The 27,948-nt window shown below is 36.8% G+C and overlaps 1 protein-coding gene across 1 annotated transcript in view; it reads right to left on the bottom strand.

Moving 5' to 3' along the window:
• KHDRBS2 (KH RNA binding domain containing, signal transduction associated 2) overlaps positions 1 to 27,948 on the bottom strand; it is a 302,140-nt gene that overhangs the window by 103,085 nt on the left and 171,107 nt on the right. The window contains exons 5-6 of the mRNA XM_085324893.1: positions 22,299 to 22,426; positions 20,010 to 20,205 (exon numbers count right to left, since the gene is read on the bottom strand). Coding sequence (XP_085181019.1) covers positions 20,010 to 20,205; positions 22,299 to 22,426 — 324 coding nt within the window. The remainder of the gene's footprint in view (positions 1 to 20,009; positions 20,206 to 22,298; positions 22,427 to 27,948) is intronic.

The following is a 27,948-nucleotide window of genomic DNA, read 5'->3' as shown; positions in this document are numbered from 1 at the left end:
TTAGGAAACAGAACAATATTTTACTCAAAAAAACCAATGATGTCTCAGAAAACAGAATCACATTCAGTGTAWGTCATTGCCTGCAAGATATAAATACTTCTTTTGTGAAACTAATCTGATGCATTGCATTGGTAATTTTTTCCATTTGATCAGACTGCAGAAAAGTTTATGTAATATAATGTGATTTGCTAATACTGCATAAAACTGTTCAGAATATAGAGTGCAAAACACTCTGCAAGAGTTGCTATAACAAATGACCTTAATTTTTGTCACTATTGCATAAAAAAAACCAAAATGACCAAGGAACACCTTTTACTGTATAGATTTACATTTAATGACTCGTCTAGTGGTCTGTTGTGCTACTGATTGACATATGAGAATGCTGAAGTTCAGGGCTAATACTGAAGACTGTGACACCATGGTCTTCGAATTCTAAATCTTATTCTTCGCTGAAAATTTCACTTCCCAAGATCCACCTTTAATTCCTTAACCTGTTCCTAAATATTACGAGCAATATTTTCCTCATTTCCTTTTCTTCCATTTGCTTTCTACTTTATTATATAATTTTAACTACTGACATTACTTTGAAGTCAACTGAAAATGCAATTGTTCTAAAGATTAAAACTAGGCTAACTTTTCTGTTAGGTTATTGCTGCTTAATGAGTTCATCTTTATGTATTTTGTTACAGAGAAGGATGATTTCTTGCTTGTAGCTGAGGTGCAATTGGAGGAGAATGGTTTGTGAAATAGCATCAGTGTTGACATCAACCTATATTAATTCTTTAATTTCAGTCCAAGAAGAGACAATTTTACAGGAATATTCTAATGTTCAAGTTAGGATCATTCCTAATTCACTTCAGCTAGCTTGCTGTTATTAAAGATTTTGACTAAAATAAGAGATTTGCAGAACTACAAAAAGCTTCTGTTCAATTTAGACTTAAGATCTGTGACGTTTCAGGGGATAGGAAAAGTTCTTCCTTTTCCTTATTGACTTATCTTTCAAATTCAAAGCCAAACACAATTTAAAATATGACAGTAAAGCAACTTTGGGCCCAAAGTTTGAYGAACTGATTTGCTGAAGAGGCAATTTTTTTTTTTAAGTTAGTTTCTAGGAGACTTTTTTAAAATTTAAGACTAAAAGCCACATGCTTAAGTTGGATTTACATATTTCTTGGAAGATGTTTGAAACTCGATGGCTCATTTGTATAAGCATCTCAGCCAGTCATCCATYCAAAACGACCTTCTTATAAACAGAACTCTGACACATATCAGTASCAATGACCCTTCACTTGCCCTTCCCATCATCAACCACTGGTCCACATCCTGTCTGCTGGAATATAAAAATCTCAGCTCAGACTTTGTTTTAATATATGTTTGCAAAGTACCTCCTGCACATTTGATGACATACAAATAATCCATGATAACAGCGATATTAATCCTATGGGTTTGGATAGGTAATCAAAAGACTGGAATGTGAAAGGTCTATTGGATTTTTTTSGCTATTTTTTCTTCTTGCTGTAAGCTCCTTTGATAACAGAAGCTACTTGTAGCATCTGTTAAATATTTTGCAGAAAAAAGTCTCTTCCAGCAAGATAAATGTGCTTTTTAATATCGTATTCATTATGACAGTGGTGACACACTGCCTACAAACTGCAGCTTGCAGACAAAAGTCAAGGATTCAGAGGAGACTCTTCTATCTTATGTTCTTCTCAAAGCTTAGATCAAAGATACTGAAGACTAGATAAGCTGAAAGAGGCACTATCAGTAATTTGGAGTAGAAAGCTTCTGGGTGAGAACAGATGGTGAGAAACAAAAAATGGGAGAACACAAAACATGATGTTAGGGCACGACTGATTTTTTTGCCTCATTCACAAGAAGAAATAGCCTTTTAATGAAGTCAACAGTACTGAAAATAAATCCATGCAAAAATATCCAGAAGATCCAGCTAAAGCAGCGTGTTGGATAAATCAGCTATTTAGGAGCTAAATAGGAGATGACTGCATCAAAACTTACTCTTGCATGTTTGCTGTCTGAAATCTATGACAGTAAAGTTGTATGGTAGCAGTAAACCTAGAATGAAAAGAGTCAAGCATGTATCTTTCAGTTTCTGTTTTGCCTTTTAAGAAATTAAGTACAGATACAAATTGTTCATTATCCTTCTTGAGCAGAGTGGCTGGACTAGATGATCTCCAGAGGTCCCTTCCAACCTCAACCATTCTGTGATTCTGTGAGTATCCATATTGGGGTTTTTTGCCCCTCAAAAGTAAGACTGTATATTCAATATAAACACATTTTTAAATAGTCAGCCATTATGCTAATAACTTGCATGTGCAGACTATGTGACTCACAAAAAGTGCAGCTGTGCAGGAAGTAKCTCAGTGAGTATACAATACTAAGATGTGAATAGAGACCTGAGTACATTTTTATTGTACTCCCAACTATTTCTGTATATAATACCTTTTATAGAATAACGACCTTTCTCACAATGAAAAAGTTCAATAGAACATACGCTTCTGTAAGAACRCTGTYGCTTTGTTAAAGGCAACTGTACCCATAGTCTAACACAGTTTGTACAGTCTGTTCAGAGTAGGTCCAGCTGAGAACTTCATATTTTCTAAGCCCTCCCAGCTGTATATAGACTATTAATCTAAACAGAGTGAGAGCAAAGGCCTGACCACTGGTACGCAATCACTCATCCTATAAGGTTTTAGCATAGTTAGCATGATTTCATCTTGAGCTGCACAGCCAACCATGTCAAACAGTGCCCTTGCATGGTTCAGTGACTAGCAGGATCAAGAGCTGTTCCCAGTAGGTAGYTGGATTTTGGCAACCTTGATCTGGGAAAAGAGTGTAGAAAGTGCATATGYATGTGGACACAAGCTAAGCTATGTCTTGCCAATTAACCTCAGGTCACAGAATGCTTCTAATACTGGTATAGATACAGTCTGTGTTTGGGTAGTGGCAGATCCCTCTTCCTTACTCTGTGTTGCTTAAGGACACATCTTAGCCATAATACTCCTAAATCTTCCACACTTCACTTGCATTTGGCCCCAAACTAGAACCCCACTACTTCTAGCTTTCTGTATACCACTCCAGAACTTTCTCAAGGGCTCCTTTAATGATCATTCGTTTTATTAAATTAACTAATAAGTGTCTTTTTCAGGGTAATATTAAAAAAAGAAAAAAAAAAGGACTATGCTGTCCCTACATATTTTGTACCAGCTTTTAGGTATGAAGTACCAATTACAAAATGAGTGTCCTGTTGCACAGTGGAAATTGCACCACAGTTTAATTTAAAAGTGGACTCTGTGAAAACAAATAGTGTGCACARAAGAAAATATAACATACAAATTCAGAGGTGATAGAATCAACTTTTGTTAACCATAGTACAAACAAGTGAACAAAGCTACCTAAAGAAAAAGAAATCACCACATCATTCACTGAAAAATAGATGAAATGTCTTCCTTCATTTCGGTATTAAGAAAATTTACAAATTTCTWCCCTGTCCACCATCCAACATTTTTTCTGGAAGGTTGGAGTTTGAACTGTATTTGGCATAACCTATGTGAATTAGAAAAAAAAAAATCTAAAGAATGGCAGCTTGTCACCTCCAGAACAGAGATTTATAGATGTGTCATTAATGTTCTGTTCTCTGCCTTGTCTGGTGAAACAGTGGCCTCCAACCAGCCTAACAGGTCTGCAGACAGCTCTGAATGACATGATGAGCAAGGGCTGGATGATCCACTGACCAGATGAGTTTGGGGAGGTTTGAACAGAAGGGAAGTGCTATGCAACAAAATTTTCAGCGTTTATTGGGAGTGTCCAGGTCCTGAGGGCACTGGTAGGCCTTAATGGCTTCACCTGCAGCCTCCACCCACCCCCATACCCATGGCTCCGGGAGCCTCATTTCAGCTCAGCCCCGAGGCTGTCAGCCCTTGCTGGAGTTATATTGCAGAAGCTCCAGCTCAGACCTAGCCATGACCCTKCCTGGCCACAGAAGCTCACTGAGCTGGATCCTGATTGTGGACTGATTCCTGGCTTGACCTTGGCCCTGCTTGGTCACTCTGGACCTGTGTGGTGATCACTGGACCTAATCCTAGCATTGACCTGTGGATTGACGTCCTGGCTTGACCTCCAAACTGTCTCATCACCATGATATTGCCTTATGATCTGGACTCTTGAYAGGACCTGGTCACCCACCACAGCTGAGCTTGCTCTGCTCAGCTCGCTTGGGTGCTGTGGGGCTGGGACCTGGCTGGCAAGGTCCTTGGCCTGCCAGCTGTATTTTTCCCCTTGGTTCCCATYCCACCTTCCCTTATGGTATAGCTGGCCCCTCCTGCCCCTGGCAGTAAGCATGTGACAGAAAAAAGAATAAAAGGGCTCTGAGCTTTCACAGAAGAATTCATGACCAGAAACAACATTTGCTGCTGAAGAAACTTTCTCCTCTTCAAAAAAAACAAGTCTGACAATACGGAACATCATTTGATGGTTAACTGCTCTTTCAGCTTCCTTATGCAGTTAGCTAAAAGCCACCTGCAGTTAAATCCATGCAGGGAAAATATGCTAGTACCAGTGCAATCTATATCCAGTGGTTTTGAACATATTGACATGGTCTCTTGCAGAAAGTTGGCTAGACACAAACTAGCTCCATCTGGAAGCAATATAGTAATATTTTAGTAGCACCTAAAAAAGGACTGTAAGTTAGGTAAGAGAAATGTACCAACAAATCCAGACTTGCCTCACATTTATGCAGCTTGGAGTAGTAACAAAGTGTTCTGGGATTATCTGAACCTGCCATTTAGATGCATTTAAAACTACCTCCAGGACGTATTATAGCATCTGGATAAAAGTATTAGTCCTTTAGCAAAATCTAACTACTACAACATGTAATATTAAGTCCTCATTCCTCAGCATATACTGTGGGTTTTTTTCTCTCTAGATAGCATCAGAGGTCTTGATACTCATATTTCAGATGCTGATTGGACTGAGAAATCTCAAAGATCTTCTACAGCTCCAAGTCTRTATGAAAACTTCCATTTTAGGAAGAACAGAACTTTCTGTAAGGAGGTAAAGCTTTGCAGCTTCTAGCATCAACAGAYAATTTTGCCATGACTTTCATGCAGGGTCTGATATTGAAGCTGTAAATCACAAGGTAAAGCTTGCCTTGTTACTGAGGCAGAAACTCCTCAGGGATCAGTCAAGATTATGGAATAAACTTCCACATGAAGCCATGACAAACTTCCTCTCTTGCTCTCTAACTGCAAATAAAACTTCTTCATTTCTCTAAATATAAACAATTTTTCAAATTAATCTGTTCAACCAGATACTATTAGTTTAAATGACAGTTACCTTTAAGTAGACATTAATGGAAAGAATGACTTGCATCTAAAAGAATCAGCCTTATTTTATGTATTCTTGTAAGGTGTTCAAACACCATGCTGAAGACATATCATGATTAGTGTAGCACTACAGGACATTTTTACATACAATGGAAGCTCTCTGGAGAAGACATGGTTTTGTCTCGTATTTGTACACTATGTACTTTGCAATCATAACTAAACAYAAATAAACAAATCATGGTACTTTATAGCTGAAGATGATTGGTGCTCTTTGGTTCTCTACATCTGAATAAAAATGACTGTAAACCTTTTTAACTCTCACTAAATAATTTGGTTACAATGTCCCATTTTCTATGTTGCTTATGGGGCTTTGTCAGTTGCTATCTATCTACTTTGAAATAGATCCAATACATTACTTCAGACTAGATTAGTTCTTACAATATCTATCATCTGTATTATAGTTTAATAGGATTGTTAGTCTTAYACCTAAAGCATGACATTTTGAATCACATCATCATTTTCTTTATTAAATACAGAAATGGTAGTCACATCCTGAAATGACCATTACTGTGAGGCTGACTCGGTTATCTCTACGGGTTCACTTTATAGCTTCTAGAATTGACAGAGTATTTTGTCATAAAATTCATGCAGGGCATGGTATTGCAGCTGTAAATCACAAAGGCAACTCAGACGGTGGCCAGCACTCTTTGGAATAATCTTCACATTCATGTTGTGTTCAATAAGCCTTTTAGTTGAAAGATTACATATGATGCAATTTTTCCCCAGGACTGGTAAAGGGCAGCTCCTGTGTTTTTGACCCTTTCAACTTACTTACTAAAATGTAAACAAGGCTTTGTGTTGGACATTTATTTGTACTTGTACCCTTTCAAGGACTACAAAGGACAAGCAACTCTAATCCAAAGAGTCAATTTGCCTTTTGTGATTTGCTTCAGGGGTGTTTAAATCTAAACTGCTAATCTAAAGCCCTAGAAGCACTACATCAATTAAGCTAAATGAATCAAGCCATTGCAATTGGACTGTACTAATATTTAGGCAACCTATTAAATATTGCGGTTTGTCTGACAAAGAGATCCTGCTCCTGCTAACTGTGTCACTTCAGCAAATCATGCCAAAAGAGCCCGTTGCACCACAGTCCTGGGGGAACTCCTTTTCTGCTCAATACATACTGAAGCATTACTTTGAAGTTTACAGCTTCCATTGCAACCTTAATCTATGCATAATAAAAGATAATGCATACATTTCAGATTTGCCCTTTCCTTACCCTTTAGTTAAATACTGGAATAAGGACAGCAAGATCCAGGAGCTTCAGCCCCACTGCCTTTCTTTCTCCACCCATGAAATCTCTATCCACACATGTTTTATGATATTTTCTTGTTGATTGCCTAAGGCCTGATAATTGAGGTTTTTAAGTCTATTGCTGGGAAGAATAAAGTTACAGAGTAATATTTTGGGCCATTTGCTGGGTGGCACAACCAGAAATATCTCAAGGGAGCATGGCTTGCTTCAACCTACCCAGCATTAATTTTCTTGGAATACTTTGATCTCCATGTCATTTTGTAAAGAGTCACTCTGGATTTACAATGATATATTAATGTTTTTTGACTTCTTATTACATTGCTTGCACTTCTGAACTCCACTTGGAGATGAAATATAGCCTCACATGACCACATGCCAACACAAAATGCTKTCTGTCCTCATCTCTACATGCCTGATATTTCTTTTTTGAATATGCAGTCTTAGGGACAATGAGGCAACTTACAGATAATATATGCAAGCTTGTACGTATCCTGAGAGTTCTGCAGTTTTTGCTAATTTGGTGTTTATTTTCATTGCCTGTATTTTCTTCCTCACAGCAAATGGAGCAGGTTACTGTAACACTTGGTCTTTTCTAAAGAATTTTTATGTTGTTTTTTGCAAATGTKTTTTACTTAATACAGAAATAATAAAGCAGTCACAAATTTCCAGACCTGCATCAAGCAGGCTTCAAAAAATAAATAAGCATTAGGTAAGCATTAGGTACATAAAGCTTCAAACTTAGGAACAAAGTGTACTCTTGGACTTGTCATTATCTTTTTATAAGAAGGTCAGCAATTCTCAGGGCGGTTCAAGAATAAATACTCTTTTAATAAAACTGACAGTGCAAAATTAACCAGCACTTTTAGCAAAGCAAAAGAGTTAAGAAGCAAATTATTACATCGGAATGCATCATTTTGAGAGGAGTGAAGATGCATTAATAATAACAGAAGTTATTTTTCTCCCCAAATTAATGTTTTAGTTTTATATCATACCTACTTARCATCTAATTAATACAGAATTGTATATTCATACTCACAGTGGTAACATAAATACTTTATTTTAAAGGAATGCTCAACAAGATCATCCCCTCAACTGTTTAAGGAAAAGCCTCATATCAATAAAGTTGGAAAGTTTATGTTATATATAATATCCTCTTTCACTTTTCATTAGTTACTTATGACCTGCAGAATTTTTAACAGTTTCTCAGACTGTATCCATTGACTCATTTACTTATGCCTAAACAAAAATTCTGATCAAGTATGAATGAGTTTGCATTTTCCAAACAGAAATGGAAACTTAGTTCTTCAGCCAATTCCCTTCCTCCAACACAAAGGATAGTAAAACCATGTGCTCTGTCCATAGCTAGACTGAGGTCTTAGGGAATGAAAGAGGATCCCTTTAAAACTCCTTTCTTTAAAAATTGAATTTCATCTCAACCATACAGTCAGGGTTTATCAAAACAGTATTGCCTTCTTGGCACCCTCTAGTCTGCTTTCCTCCTAGACATGATATAAGCTTTTCCAAGTAGATAGGTAGATTTTTTTTAACAGCTAGAATCAAATTCTTTGTTCATATATTTTCTACAAATCAGATAGTATGTAATTCATAAAARAATCAATTCAAAGTTATTTCGACTACGAAATAAAAGAAATCTACTGCAATTAATGACAGACAATATAGATGTATTTTTTTGTATGATACACAGGGAAACTTAGGTACCTGAGAATGGTATCTGCAGTGGAAATCCTGCAGCTGTCCTCTTGCAAAGGCTGAAAACAGAGCTTTACTTAAACCTTGATCCTTTCCAGGACTTAGGTGCCATTTTTTGGACTGCAGGAATGCATGTCCTGTAGCCTATTGATTACAGTGCTGAAACCTCTCTGGTAACTATGGTGTGAAAGCTATTTCTGTAAAAATTCTGGGAGAGGTCAACTCTTTCTTTTAAAAAGAAATCTAGAGGAGATTAGTAAAGTAGTATTTCCACATCTTTTTTATCCAGTAGCTCATTCATTCGATATATGTGACATAAAGTTTCAGTTCTTCCACTGTCTTTCGGGATTTAAAGCTTTACTCCCAAACTTCCCTACCTAAGTGGATACCATAATATACACTGCAAAGCATTCTGCAGGAGGAAAACACTCTCAGTCCTACTTGACTTTACATGGAACTAGATATAGTATAAATATTAAGCACTAAGTCAGCTATACAGTTAGTGACTGCAGCCAAAATTCATGTAGTGCAACTTACTAATTACACTCCAGTACTAAACAAAATAAGTCAAACACTCAAATACAAGACAAATCAGCTGCACAAGAGAGCTATTTTTTTTTCACTCTCGAGGGGAAAGAAAAAAAAAATGAAAAGAAACAGGAGTGAAATTAATGAAACATAATGGAAAACATTGCTTTTTTGGAGTTAGGAGGACTCTGAATGAGAATTACTTTCTGGACTTATTTGTTTAGGGTATTTACTCAAAGGATGGTCTTGCAAGAAAGTGAAAGGGCAGTTAAAGGAAAGTGAAAAAATGGCAAAAGTATTGTGGCTTCTAATTTATTTAATAGATTACTCAGAGTCAATATTTGCTTTTCAATTAATCTCTGCTTCTTCCCTCCCAGCTGGAATGTCCATGTTTAAATCTGGGGAGATTTAACCCAGCAATGAAAAGAAACAAAGCCCATTCTGCCTCTTCTCTACAGCCTGGTTTGCACAACCTTGACTTACTTTTATTTGTTTATACTCCTTTTCTTTCATCAAGACTGTCAATTTTTATATTTCAACTATCTCCATATTGCATAGGACTGCACTAAAATCATTACTAGTTTGTAAAATCAGTTCTTCTATGAATTTTCCCCAAGAAAAGGGTAAAAATTGCATATTGTCTCTAGCTAACACAGCCCTGTTAGAATACATATTAACATCTATAGAGAAAAAGAAACTAAAATATTAAAATACCTACTTACAGGGGGTCAGTTTATAYTTTACCTCAAAATAGGATTCACTTCTGAGATCTCTGAGGGTTTTTTTAGCTTCAGTTTTCTAAAAATTTGGAACTGTGCAGTTGAGAAGGATGTACAGGAAGAATACAAGGCTAAACAACCACGGCATGAAGAGCACAAATGAAAGACAACAGGAGTCTCTCACATTCAGGCTGCTCTGCCCTCATTCACATGTAGATTATTTCCAGCCATCTGACAGACATTTGGTTATCAAAAGAGTTGGTGACAGTATATTACCAAAAAGATAAAYATTTTCACCACAGAAGCTCTGTGGTTGGTGTAAAAAGTTGGAGAACTATATGAACATCTAGGTTACAGCTCAAGCACCTTGTCAGGAACAGGTACTCAGTTCTGCCTTGAGTTATGCCCTCYACTTGGACAAATACCCTGAGCTGGAGAACCAGGGAACTGCAGTTTTACTGTACCTCATGGGGTGGCAATGGGGGATGTCTGCAAGAGTGTTCTCAGGATACTTATGCATTCTCACGATACTAATATACAAAAAATGTTCACCTAWCTAATTTTACTTACCAAATGTTATACTATATGATTTTGAATGCTACACTCCACACATTTTTATAGCCTACCAGTAAGAGCTACAAAACAACACTACCTAGTCAAAGAGACCGATTAACCGTCTATGAGTAATAGCACTTATAATGACCGCAGAAGCTATTAAAACACAGGCAACCATAATTTCTTCAKGAAAAAAAGAGCAAGTCTGTGTGSARGAAGAACATTTTTCATCTCTAGTCTTCCACTTTATCGTCCTGGAGTCATTATAGTTCATCTCCCGCTTCTAGTGATTACTATACTTTCCAAGAGCCCTCTAGGTCAAATTTAAGGTGCTATGTTTCACAGCAAGATCAATTTTCTCAACATTTTTGCTACGGTTTAAAGAGACACACTAAGTTTGCATTCTTGACACAGTATAACTGATTCGATTGTTTTTAAAATGAACATTTTTGAGAACCATATTGACCTACTGATCTGATCTGGTAGTCATACAAATGGCACAGTCACTTTAATACTACCATTGCTAAAGATATTAAAGATGGAAAAAATGTTTTATACTTTGTCCAATCCATCTGATAACAGAAGTAGAACTATTCATTAAATATTTGCTARTGGCTTTACTTCCTTCCACTTTGAAGAGTCCCAGGATATATCCCCGACTCTGCTAAAAAACTGTATTAATGTTTAACCATTTCTCACAAAAAGAAAGTAGAGAGAACAAATACATTTTTCCTAAATTTCATCTGATTATTTCTATCTAAAAGATATAACGCTRGATTATACATACTAATGGTATCACAGGTAGATGGATAAGAATTTATCATTCACTGTTTCTTCCAAAACAAGAACTGGGGACCATCAAACATTCTTTAATCTAGTGTAGATCGGTAGCAGCTTTTCAGTGTCTCAGCAGTCTATCTTCCTAACACAGAGCCACAGTTCTGCTCCTGCAGTTCGGTTGAATTAGTCTGGTTTCAGATACAGACAATACYGAGAATGATTACTTGTGTCTGTATCAATGGTCTATTGAAGATAATAGGAAAACAAATTTCTAACATATCTGTTAGAAAGGAGACAGCAGATAAACATTTTTTTCTCCAAAACTGTACGCTTGTAAACGATAATATATGCTTTAAATATTTTATTACTTTCAGACTGGTTCTTCACACGCATCATATTGCTGGCTGCAATGGAGCTCTGCATAATACRAAGTCTGTATAAACAGATGTGCTGGAAGAGATGAACCATATTTTTCTGGGATGTAGCTATGGATAACATATATGCATGTCTGTATCAGAATGTAAGCATGTATCTCTATACCCAAACAAAGATTTATTGAAAAGGCTAAGGCAGTTGCAGAGTCATGTTCCCTTCTCCTTCCAACAGCAGCATTTTATCTGCTGCATCACAGGAAGCAATTGCTGCCACATGTCTGCACATAGCCTGCATTCATAGCTTAAGCCAGCTTTCTCTATACCAACATACACATAGGGTATATATATATATCTATACATATGCAATCCTATATCTGYGAAAAGCTAGGCACAGGTAGATATATATGTCAAGAATACGCATAGTGCTTCTGCACCCAAATATGCAGGACAATTCACCTACCCCAAGTCTTTCTCTTCCTATGTATATCTGAATTTCATAGTTGCAAGTGCACTGAACATAAAGAGGGAAAAGAAATTCTAGGCATACAAGTCTACTTTTCAGGCCTTTTATGGCACCAAATACAAATAAACCTTTTCAATTAGCCTTAGTAAGCATTATGTATATGGTTAGAGGCAACTAGCTAAAAGGTTTATCAACACTTTCTGCTACAGAGAGTGAAACATAACTGTGTTTTGTAGTATTTATCTTTGATTTTAAGTGCAGTTGCTAACAGATATCACTGGAGTTTCATAAACAAGCATTTTTTGCAATAAGATGACAATAAATCATAAATGACCTGAAAAGTGGAAGATAGATGAATCTCTGATGAAAGCTTTCTGTAACAGGACATATTTTTCAAATACATAGCCTTAAAATTTCACTAAAACTACAATAATATTTTGAAACAATTCATAATGGTTTTCATTTAATATAATATGCTTCCTGAACTATGTATTTACTGTACTAATAAAGCCCATGTTTTAGCTATAGGAAGGTTCCTAACAAATAAATATAATACACAGAATGGTAGTACTCTTTTTGATAGGCACAAAGTCTACTTATATAAAGAGCATTCTGTTTACCTATTATAATAAGAAGTCACTAATCTGTGTTTCCTGCAAGGCTATGCTGAACTATACATGAGTAAACCTGGCCTGCTGGAGGAAAGGCTGGTGTGATGCTGTTAGGTGCCATAGCATCTTGTCACCCAGATCCTTTCCTGAATCCAGGACTAAAGACTTCTGCAATTGTCTGGCACAGATAAAGTTTCTGTGCTTACCAAACTGCACGAAATAGCAGTGTGCTGTCAGCTTTCCTCATTACTACAGAATTGATATGTGTGCCTGGCTCCCCAGGAACTCACCAGTGATGATGAACCTTGTAGTCCAAAACTGTTTAACATTTTAGTATCTCAGTGGATTAAATCTGGGTAAGAAATTCTAAGAAAAACCCTTATCCTTCCATTTCAGCTGAACTCGCACAGTAATTTAACTTTCAACAACTGTAATAAAGTTGTACTTGCCCTAATTCTTTAGCAATTATCTACTTAGTTTGTACGAACTTGCACACAAACTGTATCTATCTCACCTTTGCAACCTGCCATCAGTATGAAAAACAAACATAGGTGGCAATACAGTCTCATGAAGACATTTAACCAGTGAGAGCCCAGGAGTAATACTGTACCAACAGGGAATCTGTTCTCTGTGAAATAAATAGCTAAGTGAGAAGTTGGGACACATGTAATTAACATTAGAAAAGTATTTTTGGCAGTAGGCTCCTCAACAGTCAAACTGTTTCATGATCGAATGGTGTACTGCATGATGTAGGCAAATGCTGTATCTATGGAGAATACTCCATATATATTTTACAGGATCTTATGAATATAACAGCTTACACTATGAATATTTAAGGACCAAAGAAAGGCTGGATGATCAGTTGAGAGATGCCCTTCCTTTAGATCTGTGTATAACCAATATAAATATTTATTAGTTTGTAGTTGTATTAACATCAGGAATAATCCTAAAACATACACAGCTGCATCAGCATTTTCTTTTAAACTCTTTAGCACAGAAAATATTCTTGGACTGAAAACTTGATAACTAATGTTAAGGAGAGAATCATATTTGAAAAATAAGAACAGCATGAAGAAGAGAACAGTAGAATTTTTGCTTCACAAGATCTTTCTGGAGCATTTATGAGCACAAGTTACAGTTTTATATATTTTATGACTAAAGTTTAGTCTATTGAATGTAAATGATTATTGCAGTCAAATCAAGCAAATGATGTTGGAAAGTCTACTTCTGAGCACATTGTCAGCTTGTGAGTAATTTATTGATGGATTGCTCTCCAATGCTTTGGTTTCATGGAATATTTGTTCAGATTATCATCTGTAAGAATATGACCCAAAGTAGACTTTGCAGGAGTAAGCAAAAAAAAAAAAAAAAAAAAAATCTAAAACTTCAGGTCTTCAGACATTGAAGTTTTATGCTGTCTGTGATTTTTCTTCTTAGAAAAAAACAAAGATGTTTCCACTACTTTAATTCTGTATTTATGTTGCTGAATTTTTCAGAATGAATATATTTAYACAATCAACAGACCAAATTCACCATAGTTTGAATAACTAATGCAAAAATACACTTTACTTTCATGAGACCATAGTTCACAATATTCTTCTAAAGTCTGACAGAGTCTTTCCAATTGTATAACCATTACCCTGTTTATTGCTGTTATAGTAAAATAAAACCTGATTTTTCGAGTCACAGTAGATGTAAGCTGAATATAGCTTAGCTCTTTATCTAAATGCCTTGGACATAAATAGGTAATCAATCATATATAATCAATTTGTTGKTCAGCTATGCAGATTCCCATGTCCAATATATTTCACTATTTGAAGGTTTGGAACAAATCTCCAGAGTTATCCTGGTCTCACTCTAACTTAAACTGTCCTATTGGGATTATAAGAATTGACTTTAAAAATAGCAGAATCAAGTAACAGTTCCACAGTTTAACATATTCATTAAAAGCACTAATATAATATAGGTGCAAACACGTCATGAAGCAGAAGTGTAGGTCTTTCAATGCAGTTTCTATCTGCATTGAAAGTAGATGAGAGAATGGTTTTAAATGCTCAAAGAGTTCCGGCTTAAAATATTAAACAAAGCCTCCACAACCACAAATTTGGGATCACACGTGAATGTTGATTATTCTTTTTAAGATGTTAAAGTGTAACAGAATGCCTCTTATTGTCAGTCTTTTCATTGTCTAGCTTGCTACTGAATAAACATGAGCATAGTTGTTTCGGTTTGTTTGAAAACTATTGAAAAATGTAAATAACCATTGAGTTTAGAATAAACAGTTGAATGTGACATTTGCTTTCATTTTAAATAGCTTGAAATGAGAGAAAGAGCAGCATGACATTAAAAGCACAATCTATCTTATTGTGTGGTTCTTTTTCTGTGACTTTATAAAAACGTTACTCTTCACACRTTTTGGAAGATAACCAGCAGGTATGTTTGGCCAATTTTATCAGTAAAATGAAGGGTAAGAAAGAATATTTGCATTTAAAAATGCTCTTTAATCTAGCTGCCCTAGACCTAGACACTTCTAGGTGTATCTCAGTCTATTGAGATACTTCCAAGTATCTCAATAGACTGGCCTATTTCTTGCAATCAAATTATATATTTCTTTGTAAATACAACAAATTCATGTAGGTATTCATATTAACATGAGTGGCTTTCAGTACAGGATGTAGAAAAGTCTTACATATTTAATATGTTAAATATATTGCAGAGAAGTGTGATATTCCATCCTCTTATGTCCTCTTATTCCATCCTCTGATTGTGCTGGAAATTTGGCAGAGTAATTTTGTGTTTCATTTTGGCTAAAGCAGTGCATAAACATCTGATAAAACACTAACTTGAATTCTCAGTTCCCCTCATTTCCTTAGAATCCTATCATACTTACTTAAAACGCCTCTCTCTTTCATCCAGAAATGACAACTCAGACACAAGTGAAAATTAAATATAATAGGCATTTTAGTCTCAAATTTATTCTGTTTTTTATCTGCAATTGGCAAATATTCTCTGTGTTTCAGGTAATAGACAAGTGCTAGGTCATTTCTAGACTCACATAAGATCTCTTTAGCAAAGCTTACAATAGCTCTTAAAAATGTAAAGAAAAATACCACTGCACAACTCATTACTAGCTTCTGATTCAGAAGACAGAAATATAGCTCCTAATTCAAATATCTTCCAAAACATGATCCGAAACCAACTCTATTTTTGGGTTGCACTTGAGCTAAGCACCCTTCAAATATTTAGCTTTAATCAAGTTAAAAAGTCTGGATGTTCAGATGTTCAGATTAGAATATATTGTGCGAACATTAGCTTTATTGCCTCAGTAGGATACTCCTTCCAGGGCAGGATCTATTCAAGCACTTCTTGCTCTTACCCTGCTGTGTAAATCATGAATGTCAATCAATCTGCTCTATCGTCTTTTTGTTTTCTCGCAAGTTGCCAACAAAACCTTTGCCTTTAAAATTGCCTCTTCCTGTTGAGAAAAAACTACAGAAATCCCCCCTCAATTTGTAAAAATGATACCTGTGTTAATTTTGCTTACTATATTTCAGGTAGATGATAAAAGCAGGTGTTCAACTAAAGAAATCATGAAAAAATGACACAAAATCAATCATCTCATTGGATGATTGTCAATAAAGGTGATGATAAAAAACTGAAACAATGTTTGAACTGATTTTTATTTACCACCTCCTAGCTTGGATCACTGATATAGAAACATTATCAGAGGTGCAGATCAGTCATCAGCTGTCGAGCAGATATATCTAATACCTAAAACCACAACCGCACAAGATGCAAGCTTAAGAGAGGCAATTAAAATTCAATTCCAGTACTGTTCCTTCTACTCAAAAAGTGTCTGCCTAATGCAATGTAGAATAGTAATTTAATTTACAAATTTAATTTGATAAATTTCAAATAGCCCTCTTTTCATTAGCTCCAGTTGAACCTGCTGGCCTTCCAGCCCTCCCCTTCATCCCGTTCAGGCTCTTCAGCATCCTCTGAGTAACAATAAAAGCACTGTACAGCTCCGTGGTAAATCAGTACTCCTGGAGTACTCTGTAAGTGAGCCATTGCTGCCATCTGGTACTGTCATGTGTTGCTATACATGGAGAGAAGTATTAGGCAGTAATTGAATTGAACTTGTGTACAGCATTAGTGGGAGGATTGTGAGTATGATCCATAATGCATGAAATGGGGAACAGCACCATGTAGTTTGCTATAAAATAACCAGAAGGCAAGGTCGAGAAGGCCAGTTTTGTAACAGTTTTGAATACTTTTCAGCAGCKAAAGACATCTTAAGTCCAGTACTGCTTGTGGATTACAGGTTTAAATTATGTCTCAGAGGGTTGTCTAATGACAAGTGCTTATTTCAGCTTTGTGAAAGAAGCTGCTTCAGAGGAAAGTTCAAAATGGCCAATTCAAACTTCTGTGAATTGCGCCGTAGTGGACCTCTCCTCAAATAGAAAGGGAGCTAAGGTTTGTTACTTTGAATAGTAGGTCACAAACCATTTACCAACCAAACCAAAACCAAAAACCCAAACCAAACCCAATCTGTTTGATCCCAGAAACTGCACAGTAGTTAAGTGCTCCATGCAAATTCATCCACAATGAACTTTTTTTTTTAAATGAGGAAAGTTCATGTGGTCACTATTTCTTTCCTCTGCATATACTTTTATGTCTGTACTTCCTTTCTTCCTTCCTTCTGTGTCACCTTCTGCAGGTAGTTTTCAGAAATTGCTCAGAGATATTATTTATGCTATTCCCAATAAAAGCTATTTATCTGTTACATAAGCAAGTGAAGAAAAAGGAGGGAGGTGTGTAACTCCTCTTTCCCCTGCAAGATGCCCAAATAAACACATGCCTATGTAGCCCTCTTCTTTTCTGAAAGCTATTGAAAATTATTTTTCCTTTCTTTGGGCTTTACTTTCAAAATGCCAAATGTGCATAAGTTCTTCACTGCATCAAGACTTCAATTTTCTTGAGAAATCTTTATGCATTTTCTTTCAAATACTCTCACGAAGGCCATCAGCAAACCATCAAAATATTTATATATTAGATAATCAGAGGAGTGATCCAAACTTTTGAATGCTTATCAAAGCTGATTGGAATAGTTAGATACTTCAAGATTTGAGCAGTCAATATAATCTCTGATTAGTATAACTCAGCAAATATTCAGAGATTTTTTCAGGAACACTGTTTAAACATTTAAAAAGTCTGCTACAACCAYCCTATTCTATTTCTTGAGGTTCACTTTCAAATTAACATTCAAATGATTACATTTTACTAGAGTAAAGAAAAATAAAAAATATGGATCAATATGTGACATTGCATTCATATGCATAACTAATCCAACCAAAGGTGCTTTCATATACTAGACAAAACTTGAGGGTGAAATACTGTAGTCAAAAATGAAGACACTAAACACATAGAAATTGTAATATGCTTGTGGATAGCCTGTAAACAGAAAAGGAGATAAAGTTTATTGGATAAATTATTCAATATAAATTAGTTTTTCATCTCTAAGGTTCAGTGYAAAAGAACAACAACTACGTTCGACAGTTGTTGCTAGTCAACGAATAGATTCACTTGTTAGTAGAATTCAGTAAGATATATAAYGTAATGGTTTATTCAGAAAGAAAAACTGTGTTGATTCTTTTGTGTAAAATTAAAAGTCTTTCCCCTAAAATATTATTTACAAATTCATATATTTATTTGATGTGACTTTGAAATTTTCCTTCCACCTGCACACCAACGGAGGATTAATTATTATCTCAGTCCGTAGAATATCAAGATGAAATAGTATTTGGATTACACTCATATAATTCTCTCCAAAATGGCAAGAGATTTTCATTGCATGGACAGACAGTCTGGGGAGCCCATATTTTCCCAGCTGTGGAATACACATGTTGAAAGGACCTAAGAGACCAAAGGCTCCCCAAAACATGTGAATATCTTTCTTGCTACTGCATAAGTAGGCAAAAAAGAAATGGGAACCCATTTGTTTGTTTTAAGGAATAATTCCTTACAAACGAAAACGACCCTTTAAATTTTGTCTATTTCGTGTTCCTGAGAGTGTAAGCATGTCAAAACGACAGGGAACTGGCTGAATGTTTTCTTAYCGTTTTATATTCTAGCTGCCTCAACCTTTCCACCTGCTTTCTGTACATTAGCCTTCCAGAAAAGGTGAAAAAAATACCCCCTAAAGAGTGCCCTCTGCCCTAGGATATTTACTAGCACTAGAGATGAAAAAAAAGGATTTCTTTCATTTATATTTTTAATCTCAAATTGCAAGGATTCTGCTTTGAAATTTGTCACTCATGGGTTGGGAAGAGATGCAGTTCTGCACACAACAGGACCTCACACACTTTGAGACCAAGAGATAATATACTATCTACAAAGGACAATATACTTTCGTAAATTCCTTTTTTCATCAGGGCTTTTTATTTAGAGATGGAAATTGTGTTGAGGCAAATAATGACAAGGCGCAGAACAGAGACTGACTGTTTTCCTCTTTTTTGCTCCTGATATTCAGTTGTGACTTTTAGCATTTATGGAATTTGTGTCACCTTACCAAACACACTATTAGGTCATAAAACTGATATATATATATATATATATATTTGCCTTTTCCTTTGTGCCTTTGTCACTAAATATGAGGAGGTACTTTTACTTTTAACCTGGATGTTAGAAATTTCACCCTGATTTGAAGTGGCCACGATCTAACCTCTGTTCTACAAATATAGATGGCTGGGTAAAGATTTACCAAAAATGATTTTTTTTTCAGTTTCTTTCTTATATTCCAAGAAAATCTCTAATTGAGTAGGATCTGTATCTTCTCAATGGTTCTCCTAATGATAGTTTAAAATTAGGATTATGGAGTAAATAGATGTTCATCTTATGTTTAGATTTGCCACAGTTAGGAAAAGTCAGTTATATTTGATGGCACTTTCTCCTCTACTTGAATATCTGTTGTTATGGTGATAGTTCCAGAAGGGAACATTAATGAGGATCACTTGAAAGCTTTGATGTTTACAGCACAATTATTTATAACACTTCATAAGAAAAGGTGACAGTTAGTACTGCTACTTGTTAATATGCATCATTGTATCAGTTTTCATGAAAATTACCTGGATTTCTATTTCTGTTATGCATTTACAATTGATTTTGAATGCAAGCGAATATACACATATATCTATTCATATGTAACATATATCTATTTATATGTAATAAAAAGGATTCAGAAGAACAAAAATAAATCTTATTTTCTCACAAAGGACATAATTTACTACTCCTAAGAACCTGCCTATTGTAAGTAATGTCTTTTAGCTATAATACAGTCTATAGAATATCTGTATGACTCTTTTGTGTTACGTTAAGAGCTAATCAGCATGACCTTTCCATACCCTAAACTAAGCTGTGAAAAACTATAGGAACTCACATCACCCAAAACACAGGCTTGCAGACATTACATCACTCAGGCTATGATATACCAGTATGAGGTATGTTGTAGAAAGAGAGGAATTATTGGACTAGTCTTCAAATTCAGGAGTACTTGAATTTGTGAGTCACAGAAGTGGGGCTCACATCTATTATTAATGCATGCAGTTACTTACATATTCTTCATAGGCCTCATGTGCAGGTGGCGGGGGTGGTCTGTAGCCAGGGACAGCTGGAGCGCCCCGTGCCCGTGGGGTGGGAACACCCCTTGCTACTGGAGGAACTGGGAGGGCTCCACGTGTCACTGGGGCTCCTCTCGGGGCTTGAGCACCTCGTCCAGGTGGGGGTGGAGGAATGGCACCCCCACGACCCCTAGAGAGTAAAAGAAATTAGTATTTTGGTGTGCACATCAAGCAAGGGCATGTAAGCGTTATCTCATTTTAAAGGCTCGTATTTTTTTTTACTACTATTTAAAGAACGTATAACTRGGGTTTTGGCAGCCAAGTGCTTTTAGGTCATATCTCAGGAGGAACTGTGTTATGGAAAAGCATTATTTTTAAGCCATCCAGTGACTTTTAAACCTGATCCTGGATCAATGTCATTCAGTTCTGTGGAGTTACTCTAAAGTAGTGCTAGAGCAAGAAGAAAGTGAGGACTTACGCCTCCTGATCTCAAACTACAGAAGCAGTCATCTTTTGCAGTCTCCTTTTTATTGATGGCTGGGACTGATCAGCAGAAGAGTATGGTAGATGACAGAAAAGCACATGGCAAGGCAAAGCAGAGCAATGACACCAAGGGAGAGTAAGCGCTTTCCTTCTTATTTAATTTAGTGAAGCAGAGGGGAAGAGTAGCATACGATTCTGCTTTCCCCCACTGTGCAGAGATCAGTGATTACAGATAAGCACAGAGAAGTTCAGCATCTTCCCATTCTTTTACGTTGTCGCCATCATGCTGTACTAATCAGTATGTCAGAAGGAGAAGCTGTTACAGGTTACAAACAAGGTCTGGTAATTATACTACACCCTGAATTAGAAAGGGATATATGAGGGAAGCAAGCTTTGAGTTTTCTCTCAGAGAAGTATGCTCTTGGGCATGCTGTGCTTTTTGAAGACTATGCAAATGCTCCATATGATCTTGAGTGACACGACTGGCATCACTTAACAGCCACGTCCAGAGCTGGAAACAGAACTCGTTTCCCTCGTGGTACRAGCTACTGTTCATTCACTGTTGAGAAAGTCAAAACCATAGCTTTTCATGCTCCTTATTTTACTACTAGTAGCCAATTTTATGCTAATTTAGCTTTAGATTTCATTTGAAATGTTTTTAGAGTTATACCTCAAGGAACTGCCTTTTGGAGAGGCTCTTATGTTAATMCTAGTAAGCAGGGCAACCAGCTGGGAGGAATGGTGCCCAGGGGTGGCATCCTCTCCAAATATTTTGATTTTTTCAACTGTAATTCTTGTGCTTGTAGCTGGGCTTTGGCTCAGTTTCAGCAGAATATCTCTAAAGCATTCTTCTGGGATTTTGGAGTTGTAGGTAGAGTAAGTATCCAAACTCCCACTTTCTACACAACTGACTGAACCAACAAGGTGTTTTGCAAGAAATGGGGGCCAGCACCCCACTGAGTATGCTTTGAAGGTAATTTAAAAACTGGCAGTCTGTTACGGTGATGTTCTGGACTCCTCCATTGTTTAGAATAGGGAAGCTCCCTATTCCATCTCCTCTGAAATAAAAGTGGATTCCTTAGGATCCATCTTTAAATGATCTCTATGGAGGCCTAGAAGTCACTAGATAATTTAGATGCCTTAGGCAGCTAATTTCTCAAGGGTTCACAGTGAAAAATGATTCTGAAAGAGAGTATTGAGAGTATATATGGGCCTTATTAACAAAGACAGAGCTATCTGTTGCCAACATATKAAAAAGCACTTGGAGGAATTCAGGAAACAAATTCATATATCAACATTTTTAGATGATGTCAGTGTAACCCACAGAATTGATAACACATAGAACAAATAATACATAAGGTAATATGTATAATATAGATATAATATTATGCATAAAATGTACCCATCAAATATGTCATGGTTTGGCAAATAAAGTGTCATCTGAGCTATGCAGCCTTCTCTGACTATAGCACAGAATGCTCTTGTACTGACAAGTGATTTCATGATACCCACAATAACACTAACTCTGTGCCAGCCCAGAATATTTTTTCCTAGAAAGAGGATTTCACTGGCTTCATAATCTGATTTGATTTGTAGTCTGCTATTTGTAGTGTACCACCCACTATAACCTCTGAACTGTACGTTACAGGATCTGGCACAATATAGATTAGACAGTTTCTCAAAAGAAAAACATTTTGGTTCACTGATCATGACATGTATGTGATCTGCTTCTATTCAGACTTGTTATACTAGTGTTTACACTTTCTAAAACTAGCCGCAAAACAGCTCATGTTAACACACCTTGAAGGAGCAGCAGGCGGCACGCGGATTCCTCTTCCTCGAATGCCCCGTCCACGTGCTGAATCCTCCGAACCATTCAAATATGAGAGTTCTCTCAGCTGCTCCTGACGAATTTCATCATTATAATCCTGAAATGTAAACAGTAAAACTCACTAAAACTTTGCCATTATTTTGGCTGAGTTGTTAAACCACCCAAAACAGAACTACCATTTGGCACTTCCCACCTTTCTACATGGATCTTCTTTGGAGGAATTGGTCTGTATTATCACCTGCATGCTGAAAAATCATACTTTTGTATGCAGAAATTATATGAAATTGAGATATGCAAGGACTGGATAACTATCTATAATATATGGGAAGACAAAGTTATGCATGTATTAAGGTGGCTAGAAAAAAGATATACACACGAAATAAAACACATAAGGCATACAAGGTGTACACACAAAGCAGACACTAAAAGCATATTTGTAAACAAGATGCAAATAGATTTTCACATTCAAGAAAGGTGCCAACCTCAAACAGCTTGAAATTGTATCAAAAAAAATTTATAAGTATTTTATATTTTTGGTGGMTACCCCCAACCGCAGATGCCTTCTGACACTGCACTTTGGCATGTAAAATTTACACTGGATTCATTTAACTGGGTGATTTAATCATAACATACCAATGATTATAGTGTTATGAATTTAAACTCTACATTTGTATCATTTTCTGAATGACATTGCCACTGAATGTAGTCTTTGGTTTATTCTATATATGCACTAACCAATTTCTAAAAGGAGTTATTTCTTTAAACTCTTAAGTAACAATACCATCTTTACCATCTAACATTGTTAAATGATATAAAACAGGCCTATTTTAAGACTRTTGGGTATCAGCTCTACAGCACTGCAAGCTTCTCCTGGCTCAGTAAACAGAAGATCAGATGAATTTCCTTTTCTTACTGATACAAAATACACAATATTAGATAATTTATACTTATTGTATAGCCTTTGTCTCAGTCAGAATTCCCATTTTCTTTAGTTGCTTTCCTTTTGTATTCAACTCTTGGCCTGCTGGTGATGGTAATAAGAGCCCACTGCAGCTGGCTCTCCGACAGGAGAACTGTACAACAGTTAATTAGTGTTTCAAAACAGAAAGAATAATTGAATTTCAACCCTTCATTTTTTTCTTCCTTTAACAGGCAATTGCCACTGACTGTCATTCAAGAATCTGAAAACGCTACAGTGACTGCYGCTTCTCAGATAGATGAACATCTGGGATGCATTACAAGGGACACTTCTTTTTAGGCAAGTTACAGACCAGGCAAATGTAACCAGGGTCTTGCTCATTCCTTATYCCTTTCAACTTCAAGTCAGACATAATAATACATTTCCTCTGTCGGCACAGTGGACTTAATAAACCTGCAGATGATGCTATGGATAGGTGGCTGACACAYGGACCAGCAGAGGTGCCGCCTCCAGGGATATTGAGCAGCTGGAAGACTAAGCCAGGAGCAGCCTTGTGTAGGAGGTCATCAAGTAAAAGCGCCGAGTGCTGCACAGGCTGGGAAGTCACACACTAGGGAGGCGCACTGCTGAAAYGACCTGGTGGATGCCTGGATGAATATGAGCCAACAAGGTGCTCTCATTTGGGAATAAGGTAAATTTCGCACGTGGCTGTATTAGCAGGAGTGCAGCCCACAGACTAAAGGAAGTTATTAKTATCTTCTTTACTCAGTACTGTTTAGGTCTCACCTAGAGTATTTTCTCCAATTTTGCCCCCCTGGTTCAAGAGGCATATGGAAGGTGCAGCTGAAAAGGGTCCGGCAGAGGACTATCAAGATGGTTAAGGATCAGAGCATTTGAACAGTGAGAAGAGGCTGATGGAGGCGAGCTTGTTTAATCTGTTGAAGAGGAGAGTAAGAAGTGATCTAAGAGCTGCCTGCAATTACTTGATGGGAAACTACAAAGACGATGCTTTGGTTGTGGTAGCCTGAACAACATGTGGCAATATCCACAGCATATGACCCAGGGTGCACGTGAGGAGGAAGCCTTTTGCTAGGACGGGAGTGCAATCCTGGAACGGGTTACACGGGAAAGTGGCAGAGGAGCCATCCTTGGAAGTTTTCAAGACTCAACTAGACCTTGGCCTAGGGTTGGCAGATGTGCTTRGAGCGGGAGGCTGAGCTAAACGATGTCCGGAGGGCCCTGCTGCAGATATTTCAGTGATTCTGTGAAGTTCCTATCCAGCTTCKCTTGAGCCCAAGGTCCTCCTGTTTACAGATTCCCCTGTTGAACAGAAGCTATTGCTGGAAGGGAGGGCCATTCGGTAAACCTGATTTATGGAACAGATCAAACTAAGCCTAGAGCTCATGTTGAACAGTTGAGAGGCTGGTGAACTGAGGCAGATATGAGTGGTGAAGAGAGGAATAAATGGCAGAGGAATTCTTCACACGGCTTTGCCACATCCCAAGATCCCAAAGAGCCTCCACAAAAGAGCTAAGGCCTTTTCCTCCTATGAAACAGGATCTGAGGTCCTGGCAATCTATTTAGAGCCACAGTGCTGAACCTATTTTCTTCTAAGAGAGTATAGACAGGCCTGGTTGTAATTTCACTTCTCAATTTCTAATTAATGCAGCTGAAATAAAAGCTATTAACAAAATTCAAAAAAGAACTCCAATGATACAATACTACAAACAGTATTTACAGCAAAATCATAATTAAAAATAAATCCCCAACTTGCTAATAAACCAGATTATAGCTTTCAGTTCACATCAATCCCCAAATCTTTTTGTACATTTTTCTATTGTTCTGACATTCATGACACTAGGCAAAAGATATCTTCCTAAATCAATGCGCTCTGTAGAACACAGAGAAAAAACACAGATAGCATCAATCAGGTCATATTTACAGCAATAACTGAACACGTACCATTTATTGTTCTTTGATTAATATCATCTGTAATTCAYGTCTGGCTTTGAAAGGATTATGACTTCAAACTTGCCAGTTGAGTTTACTTTTCAGATGCTACACCAATGCTTGGAATGAACTTCATAAATAATGCAAGTAAGTTTTGTTAGAGAGAACTGTAAAAAACCTGCGTGGTACACAAGCTGGAACTTTCTGCTTTATTCTCCTGCCTTTGGAACATTCTTGAATAAATGAACTTCTAGAATAAATTGCCTTATAGCTACTATTTCTCATCCAGATCTGCATATCATTTAAAATATTAATATTGACTAAAAAGAAAATATAAATAACATCTATAAAATACAGCAAGACCTGTAAATCTGTACCATTCTGTTATGCAATGCCCTCTGTTCTTCTGCAGGTCACTTACGGCATGCCCAGTTGAGAAATCTGCGCAATGTATTTTGAAACGGCAAGGAAAAAGCAACAAACTACATGAAGGACTCTAATTAAGATGCTAGGAAGGGTATCCTGAAAGGTCTCAATAAAAATTGTAACTTTATACAGATCATTTATCTTATGTGTCCTTTAAAAAGCATAATAAAAACATGATCATCTAAACCTGAAATCTGTAATTTTTAACAGGAATGCTTACTTCAACTCTTTCATTAAACAGAAACRTAACACTGAATTAATCTTTCATAACTACTACATGAGTCTAGCTAGAGACAGGGAATACTGCTGAATATTTAATTGTAGCTGAGTTCAGAGCCTAGCACTTGAGCAAAATTATGCTGCTGTTTCAAATATATCTAGTCCCAAGAGAGAGCACAAGATGTTGCAAGACATACCTGTACTGAATAACGTATAATGAAGCAGTTACACACTGCAGTAATAAGTAGTGCTTCAGAAAAAATCTCTCACTCTTCACATTAAAATAAACTCATGAGTAATCTCTTTTGTTCTTTACTTACTAGTTTTTCTCTAATTCAGAAGCCTCATAGCTGRTGAGCTACATTAACCTATATATTCTGCTCTTAAATCCATGTTGTTTATATCCTTAAATGCATTATGAGCTACAAACAGCTTTTGATGATACTAAAAGTGCCATCTACTCGTAGTGTGGTGGTCAAAGTTTGCAAACAGCCCCTGTGGGGTAGTTAACCACCCACATCCACAACTATTTACCTAAACACRTATCTTGACTACAGAAATGCCAAAGATTTACAGTCTTAGCAAAGTCAGTGGCACCCAGGGCCGTCATAATTCAGGATGTTTATGTAAGTGCCTGAAAACAAATTAAATTTTTAGATAAAATATTTAGTATTCTAGTGTAGATGAACACGTTTATCCCAAACTACCATAACAATGTTTATTAATGAGAGCTGGGAATGGTTAATTAGGTCAGTTGCCTTGACTAATCTAGGAACAAAGGAAACCTCCTGTTAGTATCAAAATCAGACTGGTGGCAGCTCACCCAGGGCAGCAATGACAGAAAAGTACAGCAAAGACGAGAATGCACATAAACTAGAAAACTCAAGTAACCATTTTTGTARAAGATTGCTAAGCATGATGCAAGCTGCAAAACCTGATCTGAACTAACAAGAACACAWAGTGACAAGGGAGGAGAGTTAATAAAGAAATCAAAGGGTAAGACATAGACAGAGGCAATGGATTTCAGGAATATCCATCTATCATTAGCATAACAAAGGCTCAGAGAAGTCAAAGATAAATCCATCCTTTAAGGAGTGTGATCTCCTGCCCTCATGTGTTTTGCACGTGTAAGTTCCTTCCACGTGTATGAAAGGTTTGCACTATTAATAAAAATTATTACCTTTATCTAAGACAGTTGAATTTCATTCTAACTCCATACTTAACTATCTGTTAGCACTTTCTGTTCGAGTGGCCAAACTGTCCTTGATTTTAGTTGGATGAAAAAGTGTTTGCAAGAATGCATGCTTTTCTTATGGTTACTTCCTCTGCAATTTGTAAAGTGTTTCTGTACGTAAAGAGTCTTCAAAGAATATCTAAGACAGACCTTACAGTAAAATGTCATCTGTGACTGTGAAAGGCYGTCAGCTCTGCGCAGTAAGTCTGCACAGCCAGGAACAGAAATCTGGTCCTGCACTCCTGACAGTCTCAGTCTTCACTGTCTGATTTACTAAACGCTCTTTCTCTCTCAGACAAATATATTCTTTGAAATTGCCTCTTGCCAACAGAGAGCACCAGATTCACATACATACTTGTGCCCTATTCCGTGTTCCTCTGTTCCTGTGTTCTGCCTGCTATGTAGCAGAAAGGAAGCAGGAGACGAATTTGAACTCCCTTGGCATTTCTGCATCCTGCACAGCTTCCAGCGYCAGTAAAAGAGCTTGAGGGCTCCGYGTATTTGCAGAGATTCGTTGAAGCTAAAATATCTCCCCWWAATCCTGATGTTGCTGCCTTGGGGCTAAATTCAGGCAGCTKAAATTCCAATTAGCTTACAATTTTCTATTGAATAGATGCTTCAGAAAGCCACTAGAATCTAGCAAACATTTTTTTGTTTTTGGGTAGATATTAACTTTAATTTTGGACACTAAAAGAGACATTATCTGCATGCATGTATGCTTCCCCATCGTGTTGGTGGGGAAGCATTCAGCTTGTGGAAATACCTGGTGGTGAAGAACTCCCTAGGGTCCTGCTACTTTGTGCTCCCTTCGACCTCATGRCAGTTGGCTGTGAGATGATTCAGCTCCAGCTACTCGGTGAAAAGTACTCAC

The sequence above is a fragment of the Rhea americana genome, unplaced genomic scaffold, assembly GCF_003343005.1.
Source record: "Rhea americana isolate MKP2758 unplaced genomic scaffold, rheAme1 scaffold_94, whole genome shotgun sequence".
In the NCBI taxonomy this organism is placed as follows: domain Eukaryota; kingdom Metazoa; phylum Chordata; class Aves; order Rheiformes; family Rheidae; genus Rhea; species Rhea americana.
The sequence above is the reverse complement of the archived record's forward strand: the minus strand, read 5'-3'. Positions and strand labels throughout refer to the sequence as shown.